Genomic DNA, 25,409 nt, shown 5'->3' on the forward strand with positions numbered 1-25,409 from the left:
TGAGCTGGGGGGTGGGCTGGAGTTACATCAGCTGATGATCACTGGGCGTCTGGAGCGTTCCAGCACCCTGTGAGCCTGCGGGTGGAGAGCCGTGTTACCCTTCAGGCGCTCCAGAGAATCAAAAGGCTCACAGTCATGGTGGGTGCACGGGAGGCCACGGAGAAGGCGGGAACCCTCACCCAGCCCCGAATTGCCTGGCAGGATGGATGGCAAGCGGCGGTCAGGCCCGGGGCCCGGGGTGCCCCCGAAGCGGGCCCGGGGGGGCCTCTGGGATGAGGATGAGGCGTCTGGGCCGTCCCAGTTCGAGGAGGATCTGGCGCTGATGGAGGAGCTGGAGGCAGAGCACCGGCTGCAGGAACAGGAGGAGGAGGAGCTACTGTCGGCCGTGGACGGGGCTGCGGACGGTGAGGCCTGGAGCGGGAGCCCCCTGCGCCCCCTCCCATCTTGCCTCTGATCTGAGGCAGCCACAGAGCTGACCTGTAACCTCTGGCCCACTTTGAGCCCCACATAGGGCTGACCTTTGACCCCATGCCAGTATACCACTTCCTGCCTGCAGTTTCTATTCTGACCTTGATCCTACAGTCTCTCCCGAGATTCCTGCCTGATCCAGACCACCACCTCCCCTGACTCTCCTTTCACAAATCGGATGCCACCTGAGGGGTCACGGGCTGGGCTGGGAGGGCAGTTACTTATCCTGAGGGAGAACCCCGACTCATGTAGCCCTGCTTCCCTCCCCACACGCAGGGCAGTTCTCCCAGACAGCCATAGATCCCCGCTGGCTTCGGCCCTCCCCGCCCCCCCTAGACCCCCAGACGGAGCCCCTCATCTTCCAGCAGTTGGAGATCGACCATTACGTAGGTGAGTTTGGGGGACAGAAGCCTGGCGGGTGGGTGGAGGGGCCCTGGGCTCCTGCGGGGGAGGCCTGGCCGCGTCAGCCCCGCTGGCTCTGTGGGAGGAGATGGACACAGGCAGTCCCTGCCCTGGTGACCGGGGCTGTGAGAGGGAGGGACAGGCCTGGGGGTGCCCAGAGGGGGCAGCGAGGAGTCTGGTGGGGGGTCGAGAGGGGCACGGGTATCCAGAAGGGCTTCCTGGAGGAGGGGAGCATCTTCCAGCTGAGGCCTGGAGGTAAAAAGAACTGACTCCTTGCAGAGGGGAGAGACGTGTGTGACATCCATCCATCCATCCACTTATCTAGTCAGTCAGGAACAGCTGAGCGTCTCTACCGAGCCAGGCCCTGTTCCTGGCAGACCAGGTCCCTGCTCTCAGAGGCTCACGTTCTGGAAGGAGGGGCAAAATAAAAAGGGAAATGGGACAGCAGGTAGCCGTGAGGGTTATAGAAGAACAAAGCGGGGAGTAGGATGCGGGGCGTGCTGGACCACGCTTCTTGAAGGTCCAGGAAGGCCTCTCTGCGGAGGCGACAAGGAGCAGAGGGGATGTCTGGGAAAGAGGGGTTCTGGGTGGAGGGTCCCGGGCAGGAGCAGGTCTGGTGTGTTTAAGGAGCAGCGAGGAGACCAGTGTGGGGGAGCGAGGGGCAGAGATGAAGGCAAGGGGGCACAGGAGAGCCTGTCGCCCGCGAGGACTTCAGGGCTCCGTTCTGAGCGCACTGGGGAGTCTCTCGCAATGCAGAGGCCCGCTCCCCCTTGCCTATTAGAGGCCTCCCTGTGATAGAATGAAAAGAAACTACAGGCGGGGAGGACGCATTCATCACCCACACGCCTGACAGAGGACCGTGCCGCACATATATAGAGAACACTCAGGTCTCCACAGTAAGAGAACAATCCAGTTCAAAAGTGGACACAAAACTTGAACAGACAACTCACTGGAGGAGAAGGATGGCCGAGGAGCATGTGGGATGATGCTCTGTGTCCCTAGCTCCTGGGGAAATGCACGTGACAGCTGCAGGGAGACACAGCACGCCCCTCTCAGAAGGACGGAAGTGAAATATGCTGGCACCACCAGGTGCTGGCGGTACGCGGCAGGGCGCGGCCACTCGGGGAAACAGCCTGGCCGTTTCTTACCGAGTTTAAGCTACTCTCTTTTTGTCCATTGGGACTCTAGTGGGTTTTTTCCAGCTTTATTGAGATAAAAGAGTTAAACCTACTCTTGGGGCTGGCCCTGTGGCCTAGTGGTTAAGTTTGGCACCTTCTGCTTTGGCGGCCTGAGTTTGGTTCCCAGGCGCAGACCTACACCACTCATTGACTGCCATACTGTGGTGGTGACCCTCATACAAAATAGAGGAAGACTGGCACAGATGTTAGTTCAGGGCCAATCTTCCTCAGCAAAAAAAAAAAGAAAGAAAGAAAAAGAAAAGAAGAGTTAAACCTACTCTTACCATAGGACCCAGCAATTCCACCCCTAGATATTTACCCCAGAGAAACAGCAACCTCGCTTCAAACAAAAACCTGTACCCGGATGTTAATAGCATCTCTTCTCATAACCGCCCCAAACTGGAAACAACCCACATATCCTGCTACCGGGGGAGCGGATAAGCAAACTCTGGTCCATCCACACCGCGCAGTGCTTCTCCACAATAAGGAGGAAGGAGCTGTTGACGCGTGAGGAGGATGAATGTCAGGGGTGTCGTGCTGAGTGCGAGGCAGACCCAGCGGTGACGGGCTGTACAACTCCATTCACAGGGACGGTCTCGAAAAGACGCAGTTAGACGGGGAACAGACCGTCAGTGCCGGGGTGGGGTGGGAGGGGGGCGTGGTTGCAGAGGGGCAGCTCGAGGGAGCTGTCCGGAGTGGCGGAAGCGTCTAGTACCCCGATTTTGGTGGTGGTTACGTGAATGTGTATGTGCGTTCAAGCTCGTAACACTATACAAAGTCGATTTTACTTTTTAAAAGAAAATCTTTGCATTTGCAGAAAAGGGTGGGGGTCTCCGTCTGGCTGCGCCGTGGAAAGTGGACGTTAGGGGGACAAGGGTGGAAACGGAGCCCGGGGCAGGCGGGGCTCGCCTCCACGCCAGGGCTGAAATCAGGCGGCGTGCACAGCGCGGAAGGGCCCCGAGCTGCAGGAACGGGGCTGCGTTCCCGGCACGGGAGGGCCCCGGGGAGGCGAACCTTTGAGGAGTCTGAGAGGGCAGCCCCTGCCTTACCCTGTGACGCCCCCAGGCCCAGCACAGCCCCTGCCTTGGGCGCCGTTGCCACCTCTCGGCTCCGTGCCTGTGCTCCGCGCCTTCGGGGTCACCGACGAGGGCGTCTCCATCTGCTGCCACATCCACGGCTTTGCGCCCTACTTCTACACCCCGGCGCCCCCTGGTGAGTGTCCCCGACCCAGGAGACCCCCACCTCGCCCCCGGCCCCCAGAGGCCCCCGCGCTTCTGATCGGCCCCCCACCCCCAGGTTTCGGGCCCGAGCACCTGGGTGACCTGCAGCGGGAGCTGAACGCGGCCATCAGCCGGGACCAGCGCGGCGGGAAGGAGCTCGCGGGGCCGGCCGTGCTGGCCGTGGAGCTGTGCTCCCGGGAGAGTGAGTGCCGGGTCCCCACGCAGGGACCGAGCGGGCGGGGGTCCTCTGGGCTGCTGCCAGCTTCCTCTGTCCGCAGGCATGTTCGGGTACCAAGGGCACGGCCCCTCCCCGTTTCTGCGCATCACCCTGGCGCTGCCCCGCCTCATGGCCCCCGCCCGCCGTCTCCTGGAGCAGGGCATCCGCGTGGCGGGCCTGGGCACCCCCAGCTTTGCACCCTACGAGGCCAACGTCGACTTTGAGATCCGGTAGGGCCCCCCTCGCTCCTCCAGCCCCCACCCCGCTCCTCCCAGGCGGCCTCTGCCCGCTGACCCTCCTCCCCCTCCAGGTTCATGGTGGACAGGGACATCGTTGGCTGCAACTGGCTAGAGCTCCCAGCCGAGAAATACGTCCTGAGGCCCAAGGGGAAGGTGCGGGGCTCCCCAGGGGCCGGGGGCACGGGGCCGGGATCCTGCAGCCGCTGACACGCCCCATCCCCGCAGGCCACCACGCTATGTCAGCTGGAGGCAGATGTGCTGTGGTCGGACGTGGTCAGCCACCCGCCGGAAGGGCAGTGGCAGCGGATCGCGCCCCTGCGCGTGCTCAGCTTCGACATCGAGTGCGCTGGCCGCAAAGGTCTGTCCTTGGGGCCTGGGGCTCCTCCTTCCCTCCCTCTGGACACTGGGACGTCCCAGTCTCGCCCCAGGAGTCCTTGCCCTTCTTGAGCTCACTCGGGGAGGAGGGAGTAAACACACAAGTGGGCAGGTTATTGTAAGACGTGCAGTGCGAAGGAGGGCAGTGGTGGAGGGTGATGGGGCAGCTTCAGACAGGTGGCAGGGAAGGCCTTGGGTGAGGAGACAAGCCTTGTGAAGAGGGGTGGGTAGGGGTGTGGGGTGGGGAGGACACTCCCGGTAGTGAGAACAGCAAGTGCAAAGGCCCTGGGGCAGACCATCCCAGTCTGTATGAGGGAGGGGAGAAGGCCGAGAGGGGAAGGCAGCGGGGAGCCAGCGTGGGTTGTGCCGGGTCTGCGGGCCGTGGGGACGCAGAGGAGTGGATGGCCTGGGGGAGATGTGGAAGTGCAGCCACCGTGATGTGTTGTGAGGGAGAGGCAGGAGTCAGGTCCCGGTGTCCCCCTCCTCCCTCCCTGCACAGGCATCTTCCCCGAGCCGGAGCGGGACCCCGTGATCCAGATCTGCTCGCTGGGCCTGCGCTGGGGCGAGCCGGAGCCCTTCCTGCGCCTGGCGCTCACCCTGCGGCCCTGCGCCCCCATCCTGGGCGCCAAGGTGCAGAGCTACGAGCGCGAGGAGGAGCTGCTCCAGGTGGCTCTCGTTCCACGTCCCCCCATTTTCCTCAGGACCCCCAGCCCTGACCTCCACATCCGCAGTGTGAGGCCATTTTCTGAGCTATCCTGGGCACGGCCCCTGGATGCCGAGATGCCGTGTCCACGGGTCCAGACCCCTCCACGTCGAGGGGTGAACATCTTCCCTCTGGGTTCTGCCTTAGCTTCAGAAGCACCTGCCCGATCTTTCCGCTATGGGCGGAGGGCTCTAGGGCTGCTCTTGGGGGCTTCCAGAGCATTCCAGGAGTTGTGGGGGATCCATAACGGGGGTGACAACCAGGGTGACCCTGTGTGTTCCCACCCCCAGGCCTGGTCGACCTTCATCCGCACCATGGACCCCGACGTGATCACCGGCTACAACATCCAGAACTTCGACCTTCCGTACCTCATCTCCCGGGCCCAGACCCTCAAGGTAGGGCAGGCGGGTGGGGGAGACGCGCCCTCAGACGCCCCCGCGGGGGCTCTGAGTGTGGGCAGCCGCCCCACGCCACCCTCTCCCTTGTGGCTCTGTCCCCCCGGGTGGTCCATCTTGCTCTGCGTACCTGCAGCCCACGGCCCCCAGCGGTTCCAGAGGCATCCGCCAAAACCCAGCCCTGGGACCGTCCCGGCCTCGCTCAGAGTCCAGAAGGTTCCTGTGGCTTTTGCAGAGGCGAGGAGGGCGGTATGGTTCAGTCAGAAAGGCTCACGAGTTGGGAGGTGCAGACCGAAGCGTGCGGGGGGCAATGCCTTATCTTCTAGGCTTTAAGATACGTCCGCAAAAGAAAAAGAAAAAAGAGCGGTTCCTTGAAGTATGTGGCAGAAGCCTGATGTTTGTTGAATCTGGGTGTGGGTGTGGGTGTGGGGGTGTGCGAGTTCACTAGGGCCGCCCTAGCAGGGTGCCACAGATGGCTATTGTCTCAGTCCGGAGGCTGGAACCTTCCGAGGCCTCTCTCCCAGCTCTTCAGACGTTCCTGGGGGGTAGAGGGCGTTCTCCCTGTCTCCTCACCTCGTCTTCCTCTGTGCGTGTCTCTGCGCTCACATTTCCCCTTTTCCTGAGGACACAGCCACATTGGATCAGGGCCCCCCCTAATGGCCTCATCTTAATTTGATCACCTGCAAAGACCCTGTTTCCCGGTGAGGTCACATTCTGAGGCTGCGGGGGTTAGGACTCCAACGTCTTTTGAGGGGACACAGTTCAACTCATAACGGGGTGTATGGTGTTATTTTCTCTTTTTCTATGGCTTTGGCCAATTTCATAATGGAAAAGACAAACCATGCTTACGGCCGCGCCAGCTCCGGGGAGAAGCCCACCCCCCGCCAGCCTGGCGTTTATGCCCAAGCCACTGCTCCCCGCCCGCCCCCTCCGCTCCACCCCCCCGCCCCGCTGCTCCCGCCCCAGCTCAGGCCTCTGCTCCCAGTTCACTGTCTCCAGCGCAGATGCCTCTCCTGACCCCGGACCTAGCTCCTCACACTGCCTCCTGCTGGTGTTCCCGCCGGGCCCCCCACCCCGTGCACCCACCGCCTCCTCCCTGAGCTCAGCCTCGCCCCCAGTCTGCTCCTCCGGCTCCCCATCTGGTGCAGTGCCCCAGCCACTGGGCACCATCCTTGCCCACTCACCCCACAGCTGTCAGGCCCCCGACTCTCCTTGCCCTGGCCTCCTGTCTCCCCTCCAGTCCTCGCCTACCCTGACCCAGAGGGTCTCTCTGCACCAGGCCCCCAGCCCGGGGCTCCGGCAGGAGAGCACTGCATCGTGGGGGTGTCGCGGGCGGCCTGGTCTCCGCTCCTCTGGCACGGCCCTGGGGAGCCCGGTCGGGCCGGCCGTTCCCCGCCGCAGCCTCTGCTCTGCCCCTAGGTGCAGCATTTCCCCTTCCTGGGCCGCGTGTCCGGCCTCCGCTCCAACATCCGGGACTCGTCGTTCCAGTCGAAGCAGACCGGCCGGCGGGACAGCAAGGTGGTGAGCATGGTGGGCCGCGTGCAGATGGACATGCTGCAGGTACGGCCGGGCCTGGGGGGGCCGCGCCCTGGGGGGGGGGGGCCGCTGCCCCGGGCCTGTGCCCACCCTGCCCTGCCCGCCCAGGTGTTGCTGCGGGAGTACAAGCTCCGATCCTACACGCTGAACGCCGTGAGCTTCCACTTCCTGGGCGAGCAGAAGGAGGACGTGCAGCACAGCATCATCACCGACCTGCAGGTGCCCCCCATCCCTGCCCCCCCCACCTCTGACCCCACCTCCCGCCCGCCCAACCTCTCACCTCCGCCTCCTGCCCCGGCTCTCACCACCCTCCTGACCTCTGACCTCCGCCTCCTGCCCCCCACGCCCCTTCTCTCACCACCCTCCTGACCTCTGACCCACGCCTCCTCCCCCCCACCACCCTCCTGACCTCTGACCTCCACCTCCTGCCCCCAATCTTCCATCTTCCCCTGTCGTCTGCTCCTCTGACCTCAGTCCCCCACCTGCCCTCCTGACCCTGGACTTCAACCTCCCCTTTGTTCTTCTGACCTTCAACTTAACCTCCTGCCCCCAACATCTGACCTACCCTGCAGATGTGACCCCACATTCCTGCCCACTCCCATGACCTCTGGCACCGTGACCTTTGTTTCGCTCCCCTGCCCTCTCCTCTAACCCACACTAGCCCCTCAGACTGCTCCCTCCTCCCTCTGGCCCCTTTGACTCCCTGACCTCCCCCTCGGTTCGCTCCCCACCCGGACCCTCGCCCTCCCCCTGGGCCCTGGCCCCCTCCTGCCCCCTGACGCCGTCCCGCCCGCCCCCAGAACGGGAACGAGCAGACGCGCCGCCGCCTGGCCGTGTACTGCCTGAAGGACGCCTACCTGCCGCTGCGGCTGCTCGAGCGGCTCATGGTGCTGGTGAACGCCGTGGAGATGGCGCGCGTCACCGGGGTGCCCCTCGGCTACCTGCTCAGCCGCGGCCAGCAGGTCAAGGTCGTGTCCCAGCTGCTGCGGCAGGTCAGTGGGCAGAGCCCAGGGCGGGCCCCGGCCACACCACTGCCGGCCACGGAGCCCTGCCCGTGCCCACCCTCCATCCCCGCCTTCTCCCTGCCCAGGCCATGCGCGAGGGGCTGGTGATGCCCGTGGTGAAGACGGAGGGCGGCGAGGACTACACGGGGGCCACCGTCATCGAGCCCCTCAAAGGGTGAGGCCCCGTGGCTGGCTGGGGGTGGCGCGGGGGCTTCCGGCCCTGACTGCCCCCGGCCCTCCCCACCACCAGGTACTATGACGTCCCCATCGCCACCCTGGACTTCTCCTCGCTGTACCCGTCCATCATGATGGCTCACAACCTGTGCTACACCACGCTCCTGCGCCCCGGGGCCGCCCAGAAACTGGGGTATGGCACCCTCCTTTGGCAGGTGTACCCCGAGACCACCCAGGGGCTGGCCTCTGGAGCCCCAGAAGTAGTGGGGAGGGGAGAGAAGATGTGAGAGGTGGGAGGAGCCCAAGGAGGCTGGAGGAGGAGGAGATGGGGAGGCCAGGCATCACCCTCCCCCATCCTCTGACCAGCCTGACCGAGGATCAGTTCATCAAGACGCCCACGGGGGACGAGTTTGTGAAGACATCGGTGCGGAAGGGGCTGCTGCCTCAGATCCTGGAGAACCTGCTCAGCGCCCGGAAGAGGTGGGCTCCTGAGCCCCCTGCCCACCCCTGCTCAGAGCTCAGACCTGCTGAGGCCGCTTGGCAGTCCCTGTCCCTTGTGGGTCACCCCAGGGCTGCCGGGCCACACGTAACTGCAGCTGTGTGTGAATTAGAACAAGCCGCCCCCTCCAGGCAGCTCCGGTTCACCACCTCTGCCGGGCGCCTCTGTGCAGTGCACGGCACACACAACTGTACATAGCACCTCTTTCCAGAAAGGCACCCTGACCAGTACCCAGGCCTAGGCTTCTCATCTCCCCCTGAGACTGGGATGCTGCCTGAGTGGTCTTTGCCCCCCTTACTCCCAGGGCCAAGGCTGAGCTGGCCAAGGAGACAGACCCCCTGCGGCGGCAGGTCTTAGACGGGCGGCAGCTGGCACTAAAAGTGAGCGCCAACTCTGTGTATGGCTTCACCGGTGCCCAGGTGGGCAAGCTGCCATGCCTGGAGATCTCACAGGTGAGTGCTCATCCCCACGGTAGGCAGGTCGGGGCCAGACAGCCCCCCTCTGGGAGAACCAGGGCGCGGTGTGGGGGAGACACATCGGAGGTCAAGGGCCAGGTCACCCCAGCTCACCGGCCTTTTGGACAAGGGCTGCTTGAGTGATCTTTTCATTCATTTGTTCAACAAACGCTACACATTCGCCGTGGGTCGGGCCTCATGCCCTGTGGGTCCAGGTGACCAAACGGACAAGAGTTCCTGCCCTGGTGCAGGGCCAGCCTAGTGGGGACAGAGGGTGACAGCAGGAAACGTGTCTGGAAAGTGGGCGCCAAGGGCTCTGTAGACAGACAGGGCGGGGGAGGGGCGGGGCGGGCAGAGGCACAGTAGCAGTTCTGTTCATCCAGTCTTCTGTCTCTCACAGTCCACACCTCAGCCCTCCTCCTCCCTGGACCCCATGAGGGCGGGGGAGCGGAGGGCAGGTTCCCTCCCTCCTAGTGATGGGAGAACAGGGCCGAGTCTCTGCTCAGCGGGGCTAGAGGGCTGGGTCACCCAGCAGCACCGTCAGGCTCTGGCGCTAGGTTTGCTGTGTCCCCGGTCACTGCTGGAGCAGGCGTGAGGGTCCTCCCTCCTGCTGCAGGTGTGAGGACGCTTGGTGGGTGCTTGGTCTGTGCTCTGCTCCAAGAGGGAATGTGGGCAGAAAAGCCCACTGCCTCCCTCCCCGCCCACAGCAGCTCCTACGCCTGTTTACTGGAGGCAGCTCTGCTGCTCGGACAGAAAAACGGATCCATGGCGAGACCACAGAGGGTCTGAGTCTCTGAGGCCTCAGCTGATGGCCTGAGAGGGCCTTAGAAAGGGCTTCCTGTCTAGCTCCTTCTGGGATTTGGGTCCTGGCACAGTCCAGACTTGGTTGCCTCCAGCCATGGGGAGCTTCCTCCCTCCCTGGTGTGTCAGTCCTCATGTGGCTCTGGGTGGAAGGGTTGGAAGAATTGCCAGTGGGCGGGCCTTCTGGGGGGAGGAGCCTATGCACACACACACCCACCTGCAGTTTGTGAGACCACCCTCAGATCCAACGATTTACTAGAAGGACTCAGAACTCAAAAAAGCTGTTATACTGGTGGTTAGGATTTAATACAGCAAAAGGGTAGGGACTGAAATCAGCCAAGGGACGTGCACGGGGAGCAGGGTCCAGGACAGACCAGGTGCGAGCTTCTCTTGTCTCTCCCAGTGGAGCGTGCGGACAGCGCTTACTTCTCCTGGCACTGATGTGTGACAGCGTGCGTGTGGTATTGCCCACCAGGGAAGCTCACCCACGCCTTGGTGTCCTGGGTTTTTATCGGGGGCCAGTCACGCAGACATGGAGCACCCTGTGTCTGATCTTCGTTACTCAGTCCCCAGCCCCTTTAGAGGTCAAGCTGATTCCATGTGGCCCGAGGCCCCACCATCAATCATGTTGTTAGCCTAGATTACCTGGTGTGGCCCAAGGTCTCAGGTGAACAAAGACACTCTTGTCAGGCAGGACATGCCAAGGGTTAGAGCTCCTTCGCAGGAGCCAGCCAAGAGCCAGGCCTCTCTTTGGGCGAGGCTAATCCCTTACTGCATGCCACCCGTGCCCCTCTTGTTGGCCTTTCATAGTCCCTGGGGGCCTCCCCAGTCTCCTTGATGGAAAGAAGTGGATGTTAGGCCATCAGGCCACAACCCCTGAGCAGAGGCCAGGTGGGAGGGGCTGGCTTTGCTTCCCCTAGGGCTTCCTCTTTGGGCTGCCACTTCCTGGCCTCCTCTCTCTCTTTTCCCTCTGCGCCCCTTCCCTGTGCCTCCCCCTTACGTCTCTTTCTTAGCCTCTTTCCTTATCTCTCTCTCTCAAGCTTATGGGGGCAAGTGGATAGAATAAAAAAAAATACTGAATGATTCCAGAAAAAGATAAGAAAGGAAAAGAAAAAGAAACAGGGGAAAAAATAGAAGGCACATAGTAAAGTGGTAGATTAAACCCAGATAGAATCAGTAATTACACTAACTGTAAGTAGCCGAAATGTTCTAGTTAAAAGACAAAGATTTTCTGATTGGATCCAAACAAACAGAAGCGTCACACCCATCTCTCCTTGGTGTGTGCCCCGCCTCACTCCTCCAGCCTCAGTTTCCTTGTAAAATAAGACTGTTAGAAAGGAATGGTTTCTCCACGGGGCTGGTCCAACCCCCTACCCTGGGGGGCATTTGACAGTGTGCAGGGTCATTTCTGGTCGCCCAGGAATGGGGAGGTGGCATTGCTGGCTTTCAGGGAGGCGGCCAGGAATGTCAGTGGTCCTGCACCACGGTGATCTGCCCACAGTGTCATCAGATGTCACAGCATCTCCCTGGAGAGAACCACTGAGCTGATGGCCTCTTCTGGCTCTGGCCTTGTCAACACTCATTTGTTGCAGTCAGTTCCTCTGGGCCAGGGACCCACTGCTTTCAACAGACCATTAAGGAGCGGCGTACTAGCTCCATTTTGCAGATTTGGAAACTGAGGTCCAAAGGAATGGAGTGGCTCCCCCAAGCCCACTCCAGGAAGCAGCGGAGGTGGGACCTCAAGCCCATGTTCTCTGCAGACGGCCCCGGGGCCCTCACTCTGCGTGACTCTCTCCCCAACAGAGCGTCACCGGGTTCGGGCGCCAGATGATTGAGAAGACGAAGCAGCTGGTGGAGTCCAAGTACACGGTGGAGAACGGCTACAGCACAAGCGCCAAGGTCAGGGCTGCCCTGCCCGCTTCCCTGGGACGGGGCTGGTGGGGTTGCGGGGGGCCGACCTGCATCTCGCTGTGCCTCCTGGTCACACACAGCCCTCCCCAGGTGGTGTATGGCGACACCGACTCAGTCATGTGCCGATTCGGAGTCTCCTCTGTGGCCGAGGCCATGGCCCTGGGGCGGGAGGCCGCGGACTGGGTGTCGGGCCACTTCCCCTCGCCCATCCGGCTCGAGTTTGAGAAGGTAAGTGGGGTCCCCCAGGGCTTGGAGTGGGCAGGTGTGGGTCTTGCCAGTTTCGGGGGGTCTCTGGTTCTCAGGGTGCCTGCACAGTTGAAGAATGCATTCACATGCAGTTCCCCTGTATATCAGCATCTGGAAGCCCCGAGGTTGCTCGGTGTCTCCATTTGGGGCACCCTGATCTGGGTACTCTGGGTACCCCGTTCTGCAGGTTCATAAGCCCCGTTCTCGAGGTTTTTTGCTACCTGGATTCTTCTGAGTTTGGAAACCTCCAGAAGCTTGGGCTTTGCTGCACAGGACCGTGTCGGGTTTTGAAAACCCTGTCAGTCTTGGAGTGTCTCTGGTCTTGGGTGTGGGCGCTGCCCTGGGCGGTGGGGACCCTGACGGGGCGAATCCAGGCTCGGGGCACCGTCGTCCAGTGCGCCCCGGCTCCCCACATGCGTCAGCCTGGGGTCTGGGAACTCTCACACTGTATTGTATCCCCACGGTTCACACTAGGGGTGCACCTGCTTTCGGATTTGGAACCTCCCAATTGTGGAAGTCCCGGCCTCGGGGCTCACTCCTGGGCCTCAGTCTCCTCTCTCTGAGGGGGTGCCACCTTGTACCCCCATCTGCCTCAGGTCCCACACCCAGATTTGGGGCCCTCCAGGCTTCACCTCAGCATCTGGATCTCGTGTTTTAGGGCCTGTCACTAGGTTTATCCCAATCTCTTTTAGATTTGGGGCCCCTGGTGTGGGGCCCCTGGAATGCTGAGGGTGTTCCCTGGCTCAGGCACCAGAGGCTTAGGGTCCCTCTCCCCCCGTGTCCCAAACCTGTGTCGCAGGGACCATCCCTGCCTGTCCTCAGTTTCCGGGGGATCCGGGACCGGCCCCCACAGTCTCAGGGGTCTCGCCCACGGGTCCCCCCAGGTCTACTTCCCCTACCTGCTCATCAGCAAGAAGCGCTACGCCGGCCTGCTCTTCTCCTCCCGGCCGGACGCCCATGACCGCATGGACTGCAAGGGCCTGGAGGCCGTGCGCAGGGACAACTGCCCCCTGGTGGCCAACCTCGTCACCGCCTCGCTGCGGCGCCTGCTCATTGACCGGTGTGTGGGACCCTTGCCCAGACCTGGAGGCCAGGCCCAGCCCTCCTCCCCCAGACCAGGGGACCCAGACTGGGGGGCCCGGCCCCCCCACCCCCAGACCCGGGGCCCGGCCCCCAGCCCCTCTCCCTTGGGGACACAGGTGTCAGACGCAACTCTTCCTCAGTGGTAGAGCGGTGAGTGTGGGCTTGGACAGCTGTGAGTTCAGGCCCCGTCTTTGCCACTTTGCAACCTGTGACCGGGCAGGGCCCCTCCCCGCCCTGTGCCTCAGCCCCCGGAGCGCGTCCCGGTCCCCCAGCCTGGCCCAGAGCAGCCACTGGTGACGCCCGCCCATCCTGGCCCCGCAGAGACCCCGACGGCGCCGTGGCCCATGCCCAGGAAGTCATCTCGGACCTGCTGTGCAATCGCATCGACATCTCCCAGCTGGTCATCACCAAGGAGCTGACCCGCGCGGCCGCCGACTACGCCGGCAAGCAGGCCCACGTCGAGCTGGCGGAAAGGTCCGCCGGGCGTGGGGAGGGGGCGGGGCCGTCCAGAAATAGACCCCCTCCTGCCAGCTGGGCCCACCACTTCCTACGCCCCCGCCCGCCCCCGCCATCCCACCTGCCCTCACCCGCCCCCACCCCGGCCTCTCCGCAGGATGAGGAAGCGGGACCCCGGGAGTGCGCCCAGCCTGGGCGACCGTGTCCCCTACGTGATCATCGGTGCCGCCAAGGGCGTGGCCGCCTACATGAAGTCCGAGGTCAGGCCCACCTGGGCTGCCTGCCCCCGCCCAGCTCTCCCCGGCTCTCACTTCTGCTTTCCAGGCCCGCGGGGAGGGTGTTTGCCTCTGTGGCTCCCCGGGGCCCTGAGCACCGCCCCCCGCACACCCCTGGGAGTCGGCTCCATGGTGCTTCGCTCCCGGGCCCCCCCGCACCCTCTGGAGGGACCCCCGTTATTCTGACCTCTCCCTCGCTCCCTCCTGCAGAAGGAGGGCCCCAGCGTCACTCTGTCTCTCCATCTGTTTCTGTCTGTCTGTCTCCGTGGACCTTGCTCTCCAGCCTCTAGTTCCCTTGGATTCACACCATCCCCTTCCTAGCCAGAAGTCCAGTGACCTCTGACCCCCACGACCCCTTCCTCTGTCCCACCTCCTCATGTCTCGGCTTCCAGCCTCCAACTCCAGCTCCTGTCCACTGTCGTGCTGCCCACGCCTCCACCCGCAGTGAACTCTGACCCTCCTTGGTGACCTGAGGGCCCCCATTTGTGGCCCCCAGCATGGATCACAGAGGCCCCCCATGACCTCTGAGCCCATCCCAGACTCATGCTCCCCCTTGGCGCCCTGCACCCTCGCTGCCTGCTGCTGACCACAGCCCCCTGCTCCACTCCGCTGGCCCGCGCGTGTGACCCCCCCCCCCCCCGGCCACTGTGCCCGCAGGACCCGCTCTTCGTGCTGGAGCACAGCCTGCCCATCGACACGCAGTACTACCTGGAGCAGCAGCTCGCCAAGCCCCTCCTGCGCATCTTCGAGCCCATCCTGGGCGAGGGCCGCGCTGAGGCCGTGCTGCTGCGTACGGGGGCGCCCGGGGCGGGCGGGGGCGCCCAGGGGGTCAGGGGAGGGCCCTGGGCTCACCGCCTGCCCTCACCTGCAGGGGGGGACCACACGCGCTGCAAGACGGTACTCACGGGCAAGGTGGGCGGCCTGCTGGCCTTTGCCCAGCGCCGCAGCTGCTGCATCGGCTGCCGCACGGTCCTCAGCCACCAGGGTGAGCACCGGCCCGGACCCCAGACCCCCGACCCCGGCCCCCCGCCCTCCACTCCCCCCGCCATCGCCCGAGGTCCCCGGCACCCACCCTGCCAGCCAGCGCTGCGGCCCGGATCGGCGTGGCCCCCGAGTGGGGGGCTCCTCTCCGCAGTCACCCCACAGGGTCCTGGGCCCCCCGCCCCGGGAGTTCCCCTGGGGAGTTTTCCCCACACACTCGCTCCCTTGTTCTCTCGTCTCCGGGGACTTTCAGCAGCCGGGATGGGCAGCGGGCGGGGAAGGGGCAGGGATGGGGCAGCCGGGCGCTGGCTCAGCCCCAGCTCCCCGTGCTGACCCGCCGCCCTCCCAGGAGCCGTGTGCAAGTTCTGCCAGCCCCGGGAGTCGGAGCTGTATCAGAAGGAGGTGAGGGGTCGGGGGCCCGGGAGGTGCAGCAAGGGGATGGGTGGGGGGACAGGGCCGCCCGCTCAGCCCTGCCACCCCCAGGTGTCCCACCTGAACGCCCTGGAGGAGCGCTTCTCGCGCCTCTGGACCCAGTGCCAGCGCTGCCAGGGCAGCCTGCATGAGGACGTCATCTGTACCAGGTGCGCCCGCCGCTGGGACCCCCACCCGTGCCCCAGCCCGCCTGGCCGCCCTCCATGCTCCCTGCGGACCAGAGCCCCCACTGCAGGGTCTCCGGGGTCTCGGGCTCCAGCGCCCCACCCCACATCCACTTCTGGCTGTGGGGTCTCGCTGACTTGGTGTCCTGGCCTGCAAAATGGGCCCCTGCCCCTCCCAGGTTGGGGGTGGGGGGCTGCTGAGTGGGGTGGGCTGGGCACCGAGCATCTGCCCAGAAACGGCCACACTGAGTCCTGGCCCCCTCCCCCAGGGCGGGGCTGGGCTTTCCCCAGGGAACAGGTGGGCGGGGCGGGTTCCCACGCCAGGTGACAGGTGATATACGGCTGGTGGCCCGGCGCCTCGGCGGGCACCCGCTGTTATCGGCTCCCCCCATGCCCGCTGAGCAAACAGCCTGCCGCGGGAGGGGGCTGGGTGGGCAGAAGGCGGGGGCCAAAGTCCTGGGAACGGCCCCGGCCCCATCCCTGGGCTGGGCAGCTGGCCCTGACCCTGACCCCAGTGCTGACCCCTGCCCCCACCTGCAGCCGGGACTGCCCCATCTTCTACATGCGCAAGAAGGTGCGGAAGGACCTGGAAGACCAGGAGCAGCTTCTGAGACGCTTCGGGCCCCCTGGCCCTGAGGCCTGGTGACCTCCGACCTCAGTGGGCTTCCCACGAGGGCCTGGGGGGTGGGATTGGTGGAGAATTAAAGTTCAGGCGTTTTGTTACCTGCTGCGTTGTGGTCTCTGGGGGGACAAGGTCCACTGTCACAGGCCCTGGCCCGGGGGGTTCTTCTCCCCTCACTGGGACCCCCTGACCCCCAGGAGGCCCCCACTGGACCCCTTCACCCTCGCTGCAACGCCCCTGGGCTCCCTCCTCTGCTGCCAGCCCCACGCACGTCAGGCCTGCCTCAGTCTCCCCAGTGACCTCCCCTACGCCCCGGTGCACCCTCTGCACGAGCTCCTTTGTGCTCGCTGCCCAGCGGCCCACCCCCCGGGGGCCGCCCCGCCCTCCAGGTGTTGACCTGTTTCCTCCAGGCCTGGGGCAGCCCCTGACACCCAGGCTACCACTCCCCAGCTCGACCAGGGGGACCCCCCTCCCGCGTCACACACCCACGATGTTTCCACCTCAGGGTCCTCACCAGCTTCGGTCCTGGGTTTTCCTTGGGGACACCCCCCCCAGTCCACATCCACTATGAGAGCCTGGTGCCCCCCACCTCACCTGACAGCATCGGTGCCGAGTCTGCCCTCGATGGCACCCGTGCCCCCCAGCCTCCAGCCACCGCTCCCCTCTGGCTCCTGTGCCCAGACCCTGCCTGTTTACTGACCCCCCCTTCACGGACCACAGGACCCCCTGGCCCCTCCTTTTTCAGGGTCCCCCCAAATCCAGCCCTTCTATCTCCACTCCTCGGGGTCAGCCCCCCACCCCCAACCGTGGGGATCCCCAAATCCAGATGGCCCCCGGGCCCGCCCTCCCTGCCACGTGACCAGGAGGTTGTGCAATCCAGCCCCCTCCCCTGACCCCCTCCCTGAGGGGATTTTCGAGGAGGGCTGAGCTCCGGCCAGCCAGCACCCCTGCCCCCCCCAGGGGGCTGGGCCAAGGTATAAATAGGGGTGGCTGCCGCAGCAGCAGCACACCCAGCCCGCACCACCATGCTCGCCCTGGACGCTGCACAGTAAGTGGGGCCCCTAAACCTGCACTCGGCCCCGGGCCCCACACGACCCCCCCGGCCTCCCCCCGGGTGGTGGTCTCTGCCCCCCCGAGGGGGGCAGGTGGGTAGGAGGCGGTCCACACCGTCTCACCCCTTCTGGATCTCTCTCTCCCTGTCTCTCACCTTGGATTCCTTTCTCCACCCCATCCCTGTCCCCCCTGGACCCCAAGGATCTTTCCTTGGGACACTTGCTTCTCTCCCTCCTGCTGACGTCTCTCCCGCGGGGCCCTCCGTTTCTGTCTTGGTCTCTCTCTGTCTCCCGCTGGGTCTCGCTCGCTCCCTGTGTCTGCCTTTCACTCTGCCACTCACCACATCTTTTTACGTTTCTGGGTCTCAGTTCTCTGCCTTTGCTCCCTCCGTCTCCGTGTCTGTCTCTGTCTCTTTCCAGTTCTCTCTCTCTGTCCGCCTGTCTTCTCTCTCCTCTCTCCCCGTCTCTCCTCCACCCCATCTCTCAGTCTCTGGGGCTGCGTGAATGTCTCTCTCCACACCTTTCGCCCTTCTCTTTTCTTCTTTCTCCTCCTCTGCTGAGTCTCTTCTGTTTTCCCGTCTCTGCCCAGATGTCTCTCCATCTCTCTCCTCTGGACCAAGGTGGACCCATTTCACTGACTCGCTAAGGGAGGCCCCCTCCCTGCCTCTACTGGCCCGCTGGCGCCCACACCTCCTCTCCGGGGACTTTCTCCCCCTCACTTTCCCTGCCCCCCGACAAGCCACTGTCTATGCAAATCCCCGGGGGGGGGTACATTTGCCTGGCCCCCGCCCCCTACTTCCTGTCCCGGCGGTGGAGTTGGGGGAGTGTGGTGGGGCTGGTCTCACACAGGGACACACAGCAGACCAGCTACGGTGGTGGTCACAGCTGCAGCCACCACCACCCCCATCCGCCCCCCAACCACTTCGAGACAGGTGGCTGAAGTCGCCCCTGACATGCCCCTGTGTCTCTCCCCCTCCAGGCTCGAAGGTCCACACTTCAGCTGTCCGGTGAGTCGGGGCCCTGGGGGCCAGAGAGGGGTAGGGGGGACCCACGTGGCCCACCATGGCCTCCCTGCCTCAGTTTCCCCCTCCGCTCATTCCTGTGACTTGGGCTTTCTGGCTCTCCCTCGGTATCTCCCACTAGCCCCCCTCCGCCCCATCTTCCCCCACACCCCCATCCCCATCATGGACGTTTCTCCCTTTCTTGGCCTCTCAGTCCACTTCCTTGCCTCGGGAGGGGTGGGGGCCTTTGTGTCTTCGATTGTGTCTCTCTTCCTCCGTCCATCCCACATTCAGCGAATTGACTTATTCCTTCCTCCCTTCTCATCTTTGCTTTGTATTTTCAAAAATCTAGTCTGTAAGATTTCAGACATGGAACACTATACCCACCACTCGTAAACCCACAGCCCAGTCCGAGAAATAAAACCTCGCTCATATGCTCAAAAGAAACCTCCTTCGGGTCCCCTTCCTCAGCACATCCCACGCGGCCTCTGACTTGACAACTTTGCTCTCTTTAAAAATTGAAGTATAACTTACCAGTCGGGAAACTGACAATCTTGCGTGCAGCTCACTGAGGTTTTACATTATGCACACATCTGGGTAACCACTAACCAGGGCAAGATATAGAACATTTCCATCACTCTGGAAGATTCCCTCACGTCCCTTCCCGATCAATACCCCGCTCTGGTATTTTCCACCATGTTTCGAACTTTATATAAAGCAATCACGCGGGGTGTCCCCTTTGGGGTCTGGTTTCCTTCACTCAGCATCAGGTCTTGCTTCTTTTTCCTTGCTGTCTAGTACTCCATCGCAGGACCACACTATAGTTAATGTGTCCATTCTCCTGTCCATAGGCACTTGGGCTGTTTCCGTATCAGGCTATGAACTCAGCTGCTCTGATTATTCTTGCACAAGGCTATTCTGCAGACATATGTTCTCTTGGGTAAATACCTAGGTATGAGATTGCAGGTCATCAGGATGATGTATATCTAACTTTAGACTTTACGAGACTCTAATTGCTAAACAACACATGATTCTTGGGACGAACTGGAGCGATACGGAGGTGGACAAAGGAAGCATTGAGACTTTGCCTCCGTGAAAACACTGCCACTCTCTCACCCTTCACCCACCCCACACACACCTTCCCAGGCACGATCAGTGCTGACTGTGTACCAGCGAGGTGCTTGGCTTCCCATGAGCCACCAGTCTCAGAGGGAGCTGGCTGCTGTGTCGTTCTCTGAGCCCCTGGGTCTCTGTTTCTGTGTGTCTGTGTCTCTGTGTGTTTCTGCTTTGTTGTGTCTGTCTCCTCTCTGTGTATCTCTTTGCCCCTGTCTCTGGTGCCTAGTCTCTGTGTCTCTCTATACCTCTCTCACTGCCTCTCTGTGTCTCTGTCTCTTTCTCTCTGTTTCAGTTCCTGTGTCTCTCTCTTTCCCTCCCTCTCCCAGCCTCTCCCCTACTCTCCCCGTCCCTGTGGGAGTCTCCCTGCTGGTCTGGGGTAGGGGTGGGGGCTCCCCGCAGCCTGGGATGACCGCTCTTCCTCCCCCACCCCTATCAGCACCCAGATGGAGTCTTCTACGACCTGGACAGCTGCAAGCACCCCGGCTACCCCGATTCAGAGGGGGCTCCTGGTGGGTGACCCTGGCCCAGCCCCCTCCCCACCTGCCCCTTGAGCCCATTTCACAGATGGGAGAGCTGAGGCCCAGGGGAGGCTGTCAGCTAGCAGAGCAGGACAAAGTTAACTCAGGCCTCCAGGCCTCCTCCCTTTCCTCTCCCACCCACCCGCTCGCCCATGCAAATCCTGGGGTCAGAGATTTGCACGACCCACAATGGCCCCTCTGTGCCGGGGGCTTCGAGAGGGAGGGGGCTGCGGCCAGACCTCCTGGCTTCTGACTCAGTGCCCTTCCCCCAGACTCCCTGTGGGGTTGGACTGAGGGCCCAGCTGTCCCAGCCTCCTCTTTTGAAGCCTACGACTCGGCCGTGGCCACCTTCAGCCAACCCCAGGGTGTCCAGCTCTGCTACGGACCCTCGACCTACAGCCCCGTGGGAAGCCTCGACCCGGCCCCCAGCCTGGAGGCCCCGGGGCCCGGCTTCCCAGTGTACCCCATGGAGGACCTCCCCAGCCAGGTGAGGGGCAGGGAGACAATTACCATCCCATCATTTGACCGACATTGACATTCACGAGGAGGTGCCAGGCACTGGTTAAAACCTGTGCACAGATTAACCCCTTCATCCCTCTGAGCACCCTCTGTGGTCAAGTACCATCATTGCTCCACTGCACGAACCAGCCAACACAGGCACAGATGTGAGCCAAGGGGCCGCACGGACGGCCGTTATCTGTGTGGGCAGGCCTTCACCCCAGGAGGTGGCCCGGGGGTCCCCTGGCCAGGCCATGGAGATCTGAACCGAGGCCAGAGTGCAGGATGCAAATAGAGCGTACAGGGCCACAGGCGGGCCAGGGAGGGGGAAGCCAAGGAGCAAGAGCAGAGGGAGGGAGACAAGGGGGCCCGGGCTGCAGGTGACTGTGACCTTCCGCAGACCCTGGGCCCCCTGGCGTACGCCCCGTACCCCAGCCCCGTGCTGTCGGAGGAGGAAGATCTCCTGCTGGACAATCCCACCCTGGAGGTCTCGGACAGCGAGTCGGATGAGGCCCTCATGGGTGGCCCCGAGGGAAGGGCATCTGAGGCAGGTATGTGGGAGCAAGTGGCGGGGGGGAGGACTCCAACTGGAGATGGGGGGAGGGGGCTAAAGGCGTCATGGCTTCCCAAGCACCTACTATATACTCCAGTGCTGAGGGCAGTTCCCAGGTCTGCCACCTACTGGCTGTGTGACCTTGGGCCAGTGCCTCTACCTCTCTGTGCCTTGGTTTCCTGTCTGTGCAATGTGGATGACAGTAATCGCATGTGTGACTGGTGGTTAGGAAGATTAAGTGGGATAATATGTGTAAACGTGCTTGGCACAGAGTGAGCGCTCAGTAGGTCCTCACCATCATTATGGAGGCCATAGCAACAGAAATTATCACCATATCAACTCCCATCTATTCAACCCCTGCTTCCGCCCACGTGCCCGACATCCGTTATGTGCAACCCCTGGGAAGCTGGGATGCTTACTTCCTTTCCCTATCTGGGCCTCGGTTTCCCATCTGTAAAATGGGCATCTTCATCATCATCCCCAAATTGTGGGGTTACGAGGAAAATTAAATGAGCTCATAATTGTAAAGCACCCAGCCGGGCGCCTGGCCCTAAGCGCATCACAAAGGTTGGTGCAAGTAAAACAAACACACACACATTAGCCTCATTGATAGCTGAGGAGACACCAGCTCAGAGAGGTTAAGTCACCACCCCAAGGTCACACAACTGGGAAGTGGCAGAGGTCGGGTTCTTGTATCCAATGCCCTGCTGTGAAACTCACCTGCCCCCACCCCAGCTCCTGCAGACAGACGGGAGAGCCCAGGAGACAGACCCCCTGGCCTGTCCCAGGAGCCCAGCCCCTCTTGGGCTGAGAGGCCGGGAGACCCAGAGCTGGAGAAACAGCCAGGCCGATTGAAAGCCCCTCCAGATCTCTCCACCACCAGCCAGCTCTCTCTTACAAGCTTTGGAGGAGCACTGTCAACCCATTTCACAGATTCATCCATGGGCTCAATAAATATGTATTACCGTGTGCTGGCCACCCAGCCGAACACAGGACAGACGCACATCCTGAAAAATCAAGCAGGGAAGGGGGACGGGGGTTCTGGTGTCACGGCTTCAGGGAGGGGGGGCGACTTGCCTGAAGGGGGGGGCGCGCACAGACGGAGCCAGGCGGGTCTATCTAACAGCCACCCCCTCACTCCAATTCTCTCGATGGGGAGACTGAGGCTTGGCGGGGGCCAGGGCGGGGTGGGCGTGGCGCGAAGGACCCCTCCCCTGACGCGCCCCCCTGCCACCCCCGCCGCAGGGGCCCGGAAGAAGCTGCGCCTCTACCAGTTCCTGCTGGGTCTGCTGACGCGCGGAGACATGCGCGAGTGCGTGTGGTGGGTGGAGCCCGGCACCGGCGTCTTCCAATTCTCCTCCAAGCACAAGGAGCTGCTGGCGCGCCGCTGGGGCCAGCAGAAGGGCAACCGCAAGCGCATGACCTACCAGAAGCTGGCGCGCGCCCTGCGCAACTACGCCAAGACGGGCGAGATCCGCAAGGTCAAACGCAAGCTCACCTACCAGTTCGACAGCGCGCTGCTGCCCGCCGCCCGCCGGGCCTGAGCCCAGGGGGGCTCTCAGGGGCTCCACGCCTGTGTCACGTCGGCGTCCCCACACCCTAGGTCAGAGGACCCGCGGATACCCGCACTGCGGGGGAGGAGGGCTGCCTTAATCCCTAAGCCCTGCCCAGGGTCCCTCTGGGACCCCCCAATCGTGTCTGGGGCCTCTCTGGGATTCCCTTGTCATGTCCAGGAGCCCCAGGATCCTCATGTCTCGGGTCGCAGGACCCATAGACGACTCTGCTATGTGTCTGTGTGGAGCGAGGCGGGGCATTGCTTCCAGAATCCCAAGAACGCCTCTGGGATCCCCTTATGATGTCTGAGACCCCCCAACCAGGCCGGGGACCTCCCTGAGATCCCATTTGTGTCTGAGATCCTTCAGTATCATCTGGGGGAGAGTGAGCCCGCAGATCATCACGCCAGGAGGGGCGCCTACCAGCAACCTTAAGCCCTGTCCAGGGTCTTTCTGGGATCCCCTACTCATGTCTGGGTCCCTCAAGTCAGATCTGGGATGTCCTAGTTATGTTTGGGGCCCTCTGTGAATTCTTTATCACGTCTCAGATCTCTGTACCCATCTGTGACTCTCTTGTCCTATCCGTCCCCTCCCAATCCCTTTGTCATCTTTGGGATCGCCTAATTTTCTGGAACTTTTCTGTGTGTGGAATTCTCCAGTCACGTCTAGGGCCCCTCTGGGATCATTTTGTCATGTCTGAAATCACCCTTGTCAAATCTAGGGGGACCTCAGTGAACCTTGTCATGTCTGGGTCACCTCTGGTATCCCCATCTGAAATGCCCCTTTGGGGACCCCACCAGCAGCCCTGTGTTCTCATGGGACGGTTCCTCTCCTGGGGAAACCTCGTGGGGCCATGCCGGGGACCATTCTGGCTAATCAACTGGTTTCTGGGTGATCTTGTCAGCCCTCCCATGTCATTTCTAACCAGAGGTCTCAAACTGGTGACAGCCTCCCCGTCCCGCAGGGCAAATCAGGTCCCTGGTGGTGGTTAGTTCACTGTGGCGGGTTTTTTTTTTTTTTTTTGAGGGGGGATGCGAATTAGCTGACATTTCAAAATAGGGCCGTTTTGCATAATCCTTCACTTAAAACTTTGCACAATCCAGCAATGGTGGGCCAGCTTTGCAGTGTGGAGAGGCTGGAGCAGGGTGGCACTGTCTCCTAAAGGGACCTCTGTTCTCCAATCTGCCCCAGTCCCGGCCACCCCTGGCTGTCACACCCCAGTGGCTTCTCTCAGTTGCTCGTTGGGCCCCAACCATTTGCGTTTTGACCCCTGATGTGAACCCAGCTGGAGGTGAAGCCTGGATGAACTGTGCGAGCTCTGACTGGAACCCCACCCCGGGCGTCAGCGGCTGTGGGCTACGAGCCCAGAGTCCCAGGTCCTTGAGCCCGGGTGGCTGGGGGATCTGGGGTGAAAGACTTGCTGCTTCTGGGCCTCAGTTTGTCCCTTCTGTGAAAGGGGAGAGGAGGAGGAGGAAGATTGCAAAAGTCCCTTGCAGCCCTGCCGAGCAAGCCTTTGACACATCTTCTGAAATCCACCCCACCACCCACTGATGGCTAGGAGGAGGAGGAGGAGGCAGCGTCGAGGACCCGGAGAGGGAAGACGTCCCCGTGGGGGCACACAGTGGCTGGTAGCAGAGCCCAGCCTGGGACCTGCTCTCAAGAGAAGGACAGCCCCCGCTCCCCCCCGGGTGGGGGGCAGAGTGGGAGGGGCCTGTGGAGGACCTCCCCAGGGCCTCTCTTGCAAATGAGGTACCTTTTGCAAAAACTATCATCATCACCCCACGTGTGGAATAAAATAAAATAAACAAAACAAATCAGGGTAGACAGACTTCCTAGGAGCCTTTGTCAGGGACTGCAATGCTGCTGGTCCGCCAGGGCCTCCTGGCCCTCCGGGACACTGGGACAGCGAGGGGGGAGATAACAGAGGAGATGGAAGAGGCAGTTAGAGCCAGCCCAGGCTGAGCCTTGAAGGCCGCCGTAAGGGGCTTCAGATACAGGCACAGGTGATTCGGTTCAATTTTTGTCTCCCTCTCTTCCTGACGATTGGAGTTCTTCCCTGCCCTCTCCCTGCTTCCCTTTCTGTCTGGGTCTCTGTTCCCTCTCTCTGGATACAGCCCTCGGGCTGGCGGGACTGGGCGCGAGGCCCCAGGTGGCAGCTCGCCCTCCTGGCACCTGCGGCTCGTCCAGCTCGCCGGGCTCGCAGGAGCGGCGTGGCAGTCTGCCTGGCAACCCGTGACGTCACACGGAGGCTGCCACCCGGTTGGCTTAGCGCCCCCTGGAGGCGGGGAAGTTTCCGGCTCGTAGGGAGTTTTGGAAAAGGCGGAGGGAGGAGATGGGCAGGAAGAAAACTCGGAGGGACTTGTCTTCCCTCCCACCGGCTCTTTCACCCTTCGTTACTTCCCAGCCCGTCTCTGCCGTAACCCCGCGCGCTTCCCCGCTCTCTCACACCCACCTCGCCCTCCTGCCCCCATCACCTGATGTCCCCAAGACCCTCTCCTCCCGATCCCCTCCTCCTGCCTCCTTCACCTCCCCCACCCGGCGTCCAGCCACCACCACCCCCATTCAAAAGCCACAGGTCCCCCTGCCGGGAAGGGCGCCAGCGTCCGGGCAGCCCTCCAGGGCCTTCCCGGCCTCCCCAGCCGCCCCCGCGGGGGGCACCGCCGCCTCCCCCGCGTGTGGTGCCCGCCGCGCCCGCTCCGGGAACCGTCGCGGCGAGCCGGCCGGGCGCGGTCCCAGGAGAGGCGGCGGCCAGTCCGGGGTCCCAGGTGGCCGAGCCCCAGGCCTTCGGGCTTCCCACGCCCGGGGCTGGACTCCGGAGTCCCCGAGCCCCCGTGCCCTGCCTGCGGGCACAGAGACCTCTTCCCCACCCCCGCCGTCCTGCCTACGCTGGGAAACCGGACCCTCCCTCCCGGCTCTGGTTTCCGGAAAACTCCTGACTTGCAAATGCTAAGAATGGCTTTCTAGACCCCGTCTTCCTTCCCCTCCCCCCAGGCCAGAGTGCTGGCTCCCAGCTCCCGGCGGCTCTAGACCCCAGCCCCTTCCTCTCCCTCCTCCTAGGACCCAGGAGTCCAGGCCTTCATCCTTCTCCTTTCTCCGGGACCCGAGAATCTGGGCCCCAGGTCCCTTCTGCCCCCAGACCCAGGAGTCCGGGCCCCCAGCCCCTCCTCCCGCAGACCCAGGTGTCGGAACCCCAGCCCCCTCCTCCCTGGGGACCTGGCCCTCAGCCATCTCCTCGTCCAGCTGTTATGTCTCGCCCTTCAGAACAGGAGGGTGGAATGTGGG

The 25,409-nt window shown here is 62.9% G+C and overlaps 2 protein-coding genes across 3 annotated transcripts; both read left to right on the forward strand.

Annotated features, from left to right (window-relative positions):
* The first annotated feature begins 201 nt into the window (after positions 1-201).
* POLD1 (DNA polymerase delta 1, catalytic subunit) lies at positions 202-15,937 on the forward strand. Its single transcript, XM_058529947.1, has 26 exons — positions 202-404; positions 745-858; positions 3,114-3,260; positions 3,345-3,470; positions 3,547-3,715; positions 3,796-3,877; positions 3,950-4,082; positions 4,599-4,765; positions 5,093-5,197; positions 6,617-6,757; positions 6,842-6,952; positions 7,534-7,725; positions 7,824-7,912; positions 7,988-8,104; positions 8,278-8,391; positions 8,715-8,862; positions 11,470-11,565; positions 11,668-11,805; positions 12,708-12,883; positions 13,228-13,380; positions 13,520-13,622; positions 14,295-14,427; positions 14,509-14,622; positions 14,968-15,020; positions 15,102-15,199; positions 15,755-15,937. The coding sequence occupies exons 1-26, from the start codon at positions 203-205 to the stop codon at positions 15,858-15,860; spliced, it is 3,327 nt and encodes a 1,108-aa protein (XP_058385930.1). The 5' UTR covers position 202; the 3' UTR covers positions 15,861-15,937.
* A 689-nt stretch (positions 15,938-16,626) lies between these two features.
* SPIB (Spi-B transcription factor) lies at positions 16,627-23,430 on the forward strand. Of its 2 annotated transcripts, XM_058529955.1 has the most exons (6): positions 16,627-16,884; positions 17,868-17,895; positions 19,442-19,514; positions 19,796-20,010; positions 20,422-20,572; positions 21,820-23,430. In XM_058529955.1, exons 1-6 carry the CDS (start codon positions 16,862-16,864, stop codon positions 22,116-22,118), a joined length of 789 nt encoding a protein of 262 aa, XP_058385938.1. In that variant the 5' UTR covers positions 16,627-16,861; the 3' UTR covers positions 22,119-23,430. The 2 variants fall into 2 exon arrangements, with proteins under 2 accessions (XP_058385938.1, XP_058385939.1); XM_058529956.1 differs by lacking the exon at positions 16,627-16,884 and having other exon boundaries at positions 17,704-17,895.
* The last annotated feature ends 1,979 nt before the right edge of the window (positions 23,431-25,409 follow it).

The sequence above is a fragment of the Diceros bicornis genome, chromosome 34 (genome assembly GCF_020826845.1).
Source record: "Diceros bicornis minor isolate mBicDic1 chromosome 34, mDicBic1.mat.cur, whole genome shotgun sequence".
In the NCBI taxonomy this organism is placed as follows: domain Eukaryota; kingdom Metazoa; phylum Chordata; class Mammalia; order Perissodactyla; family Rhinocerotidae; genus Diceros; species Diceros bicornis.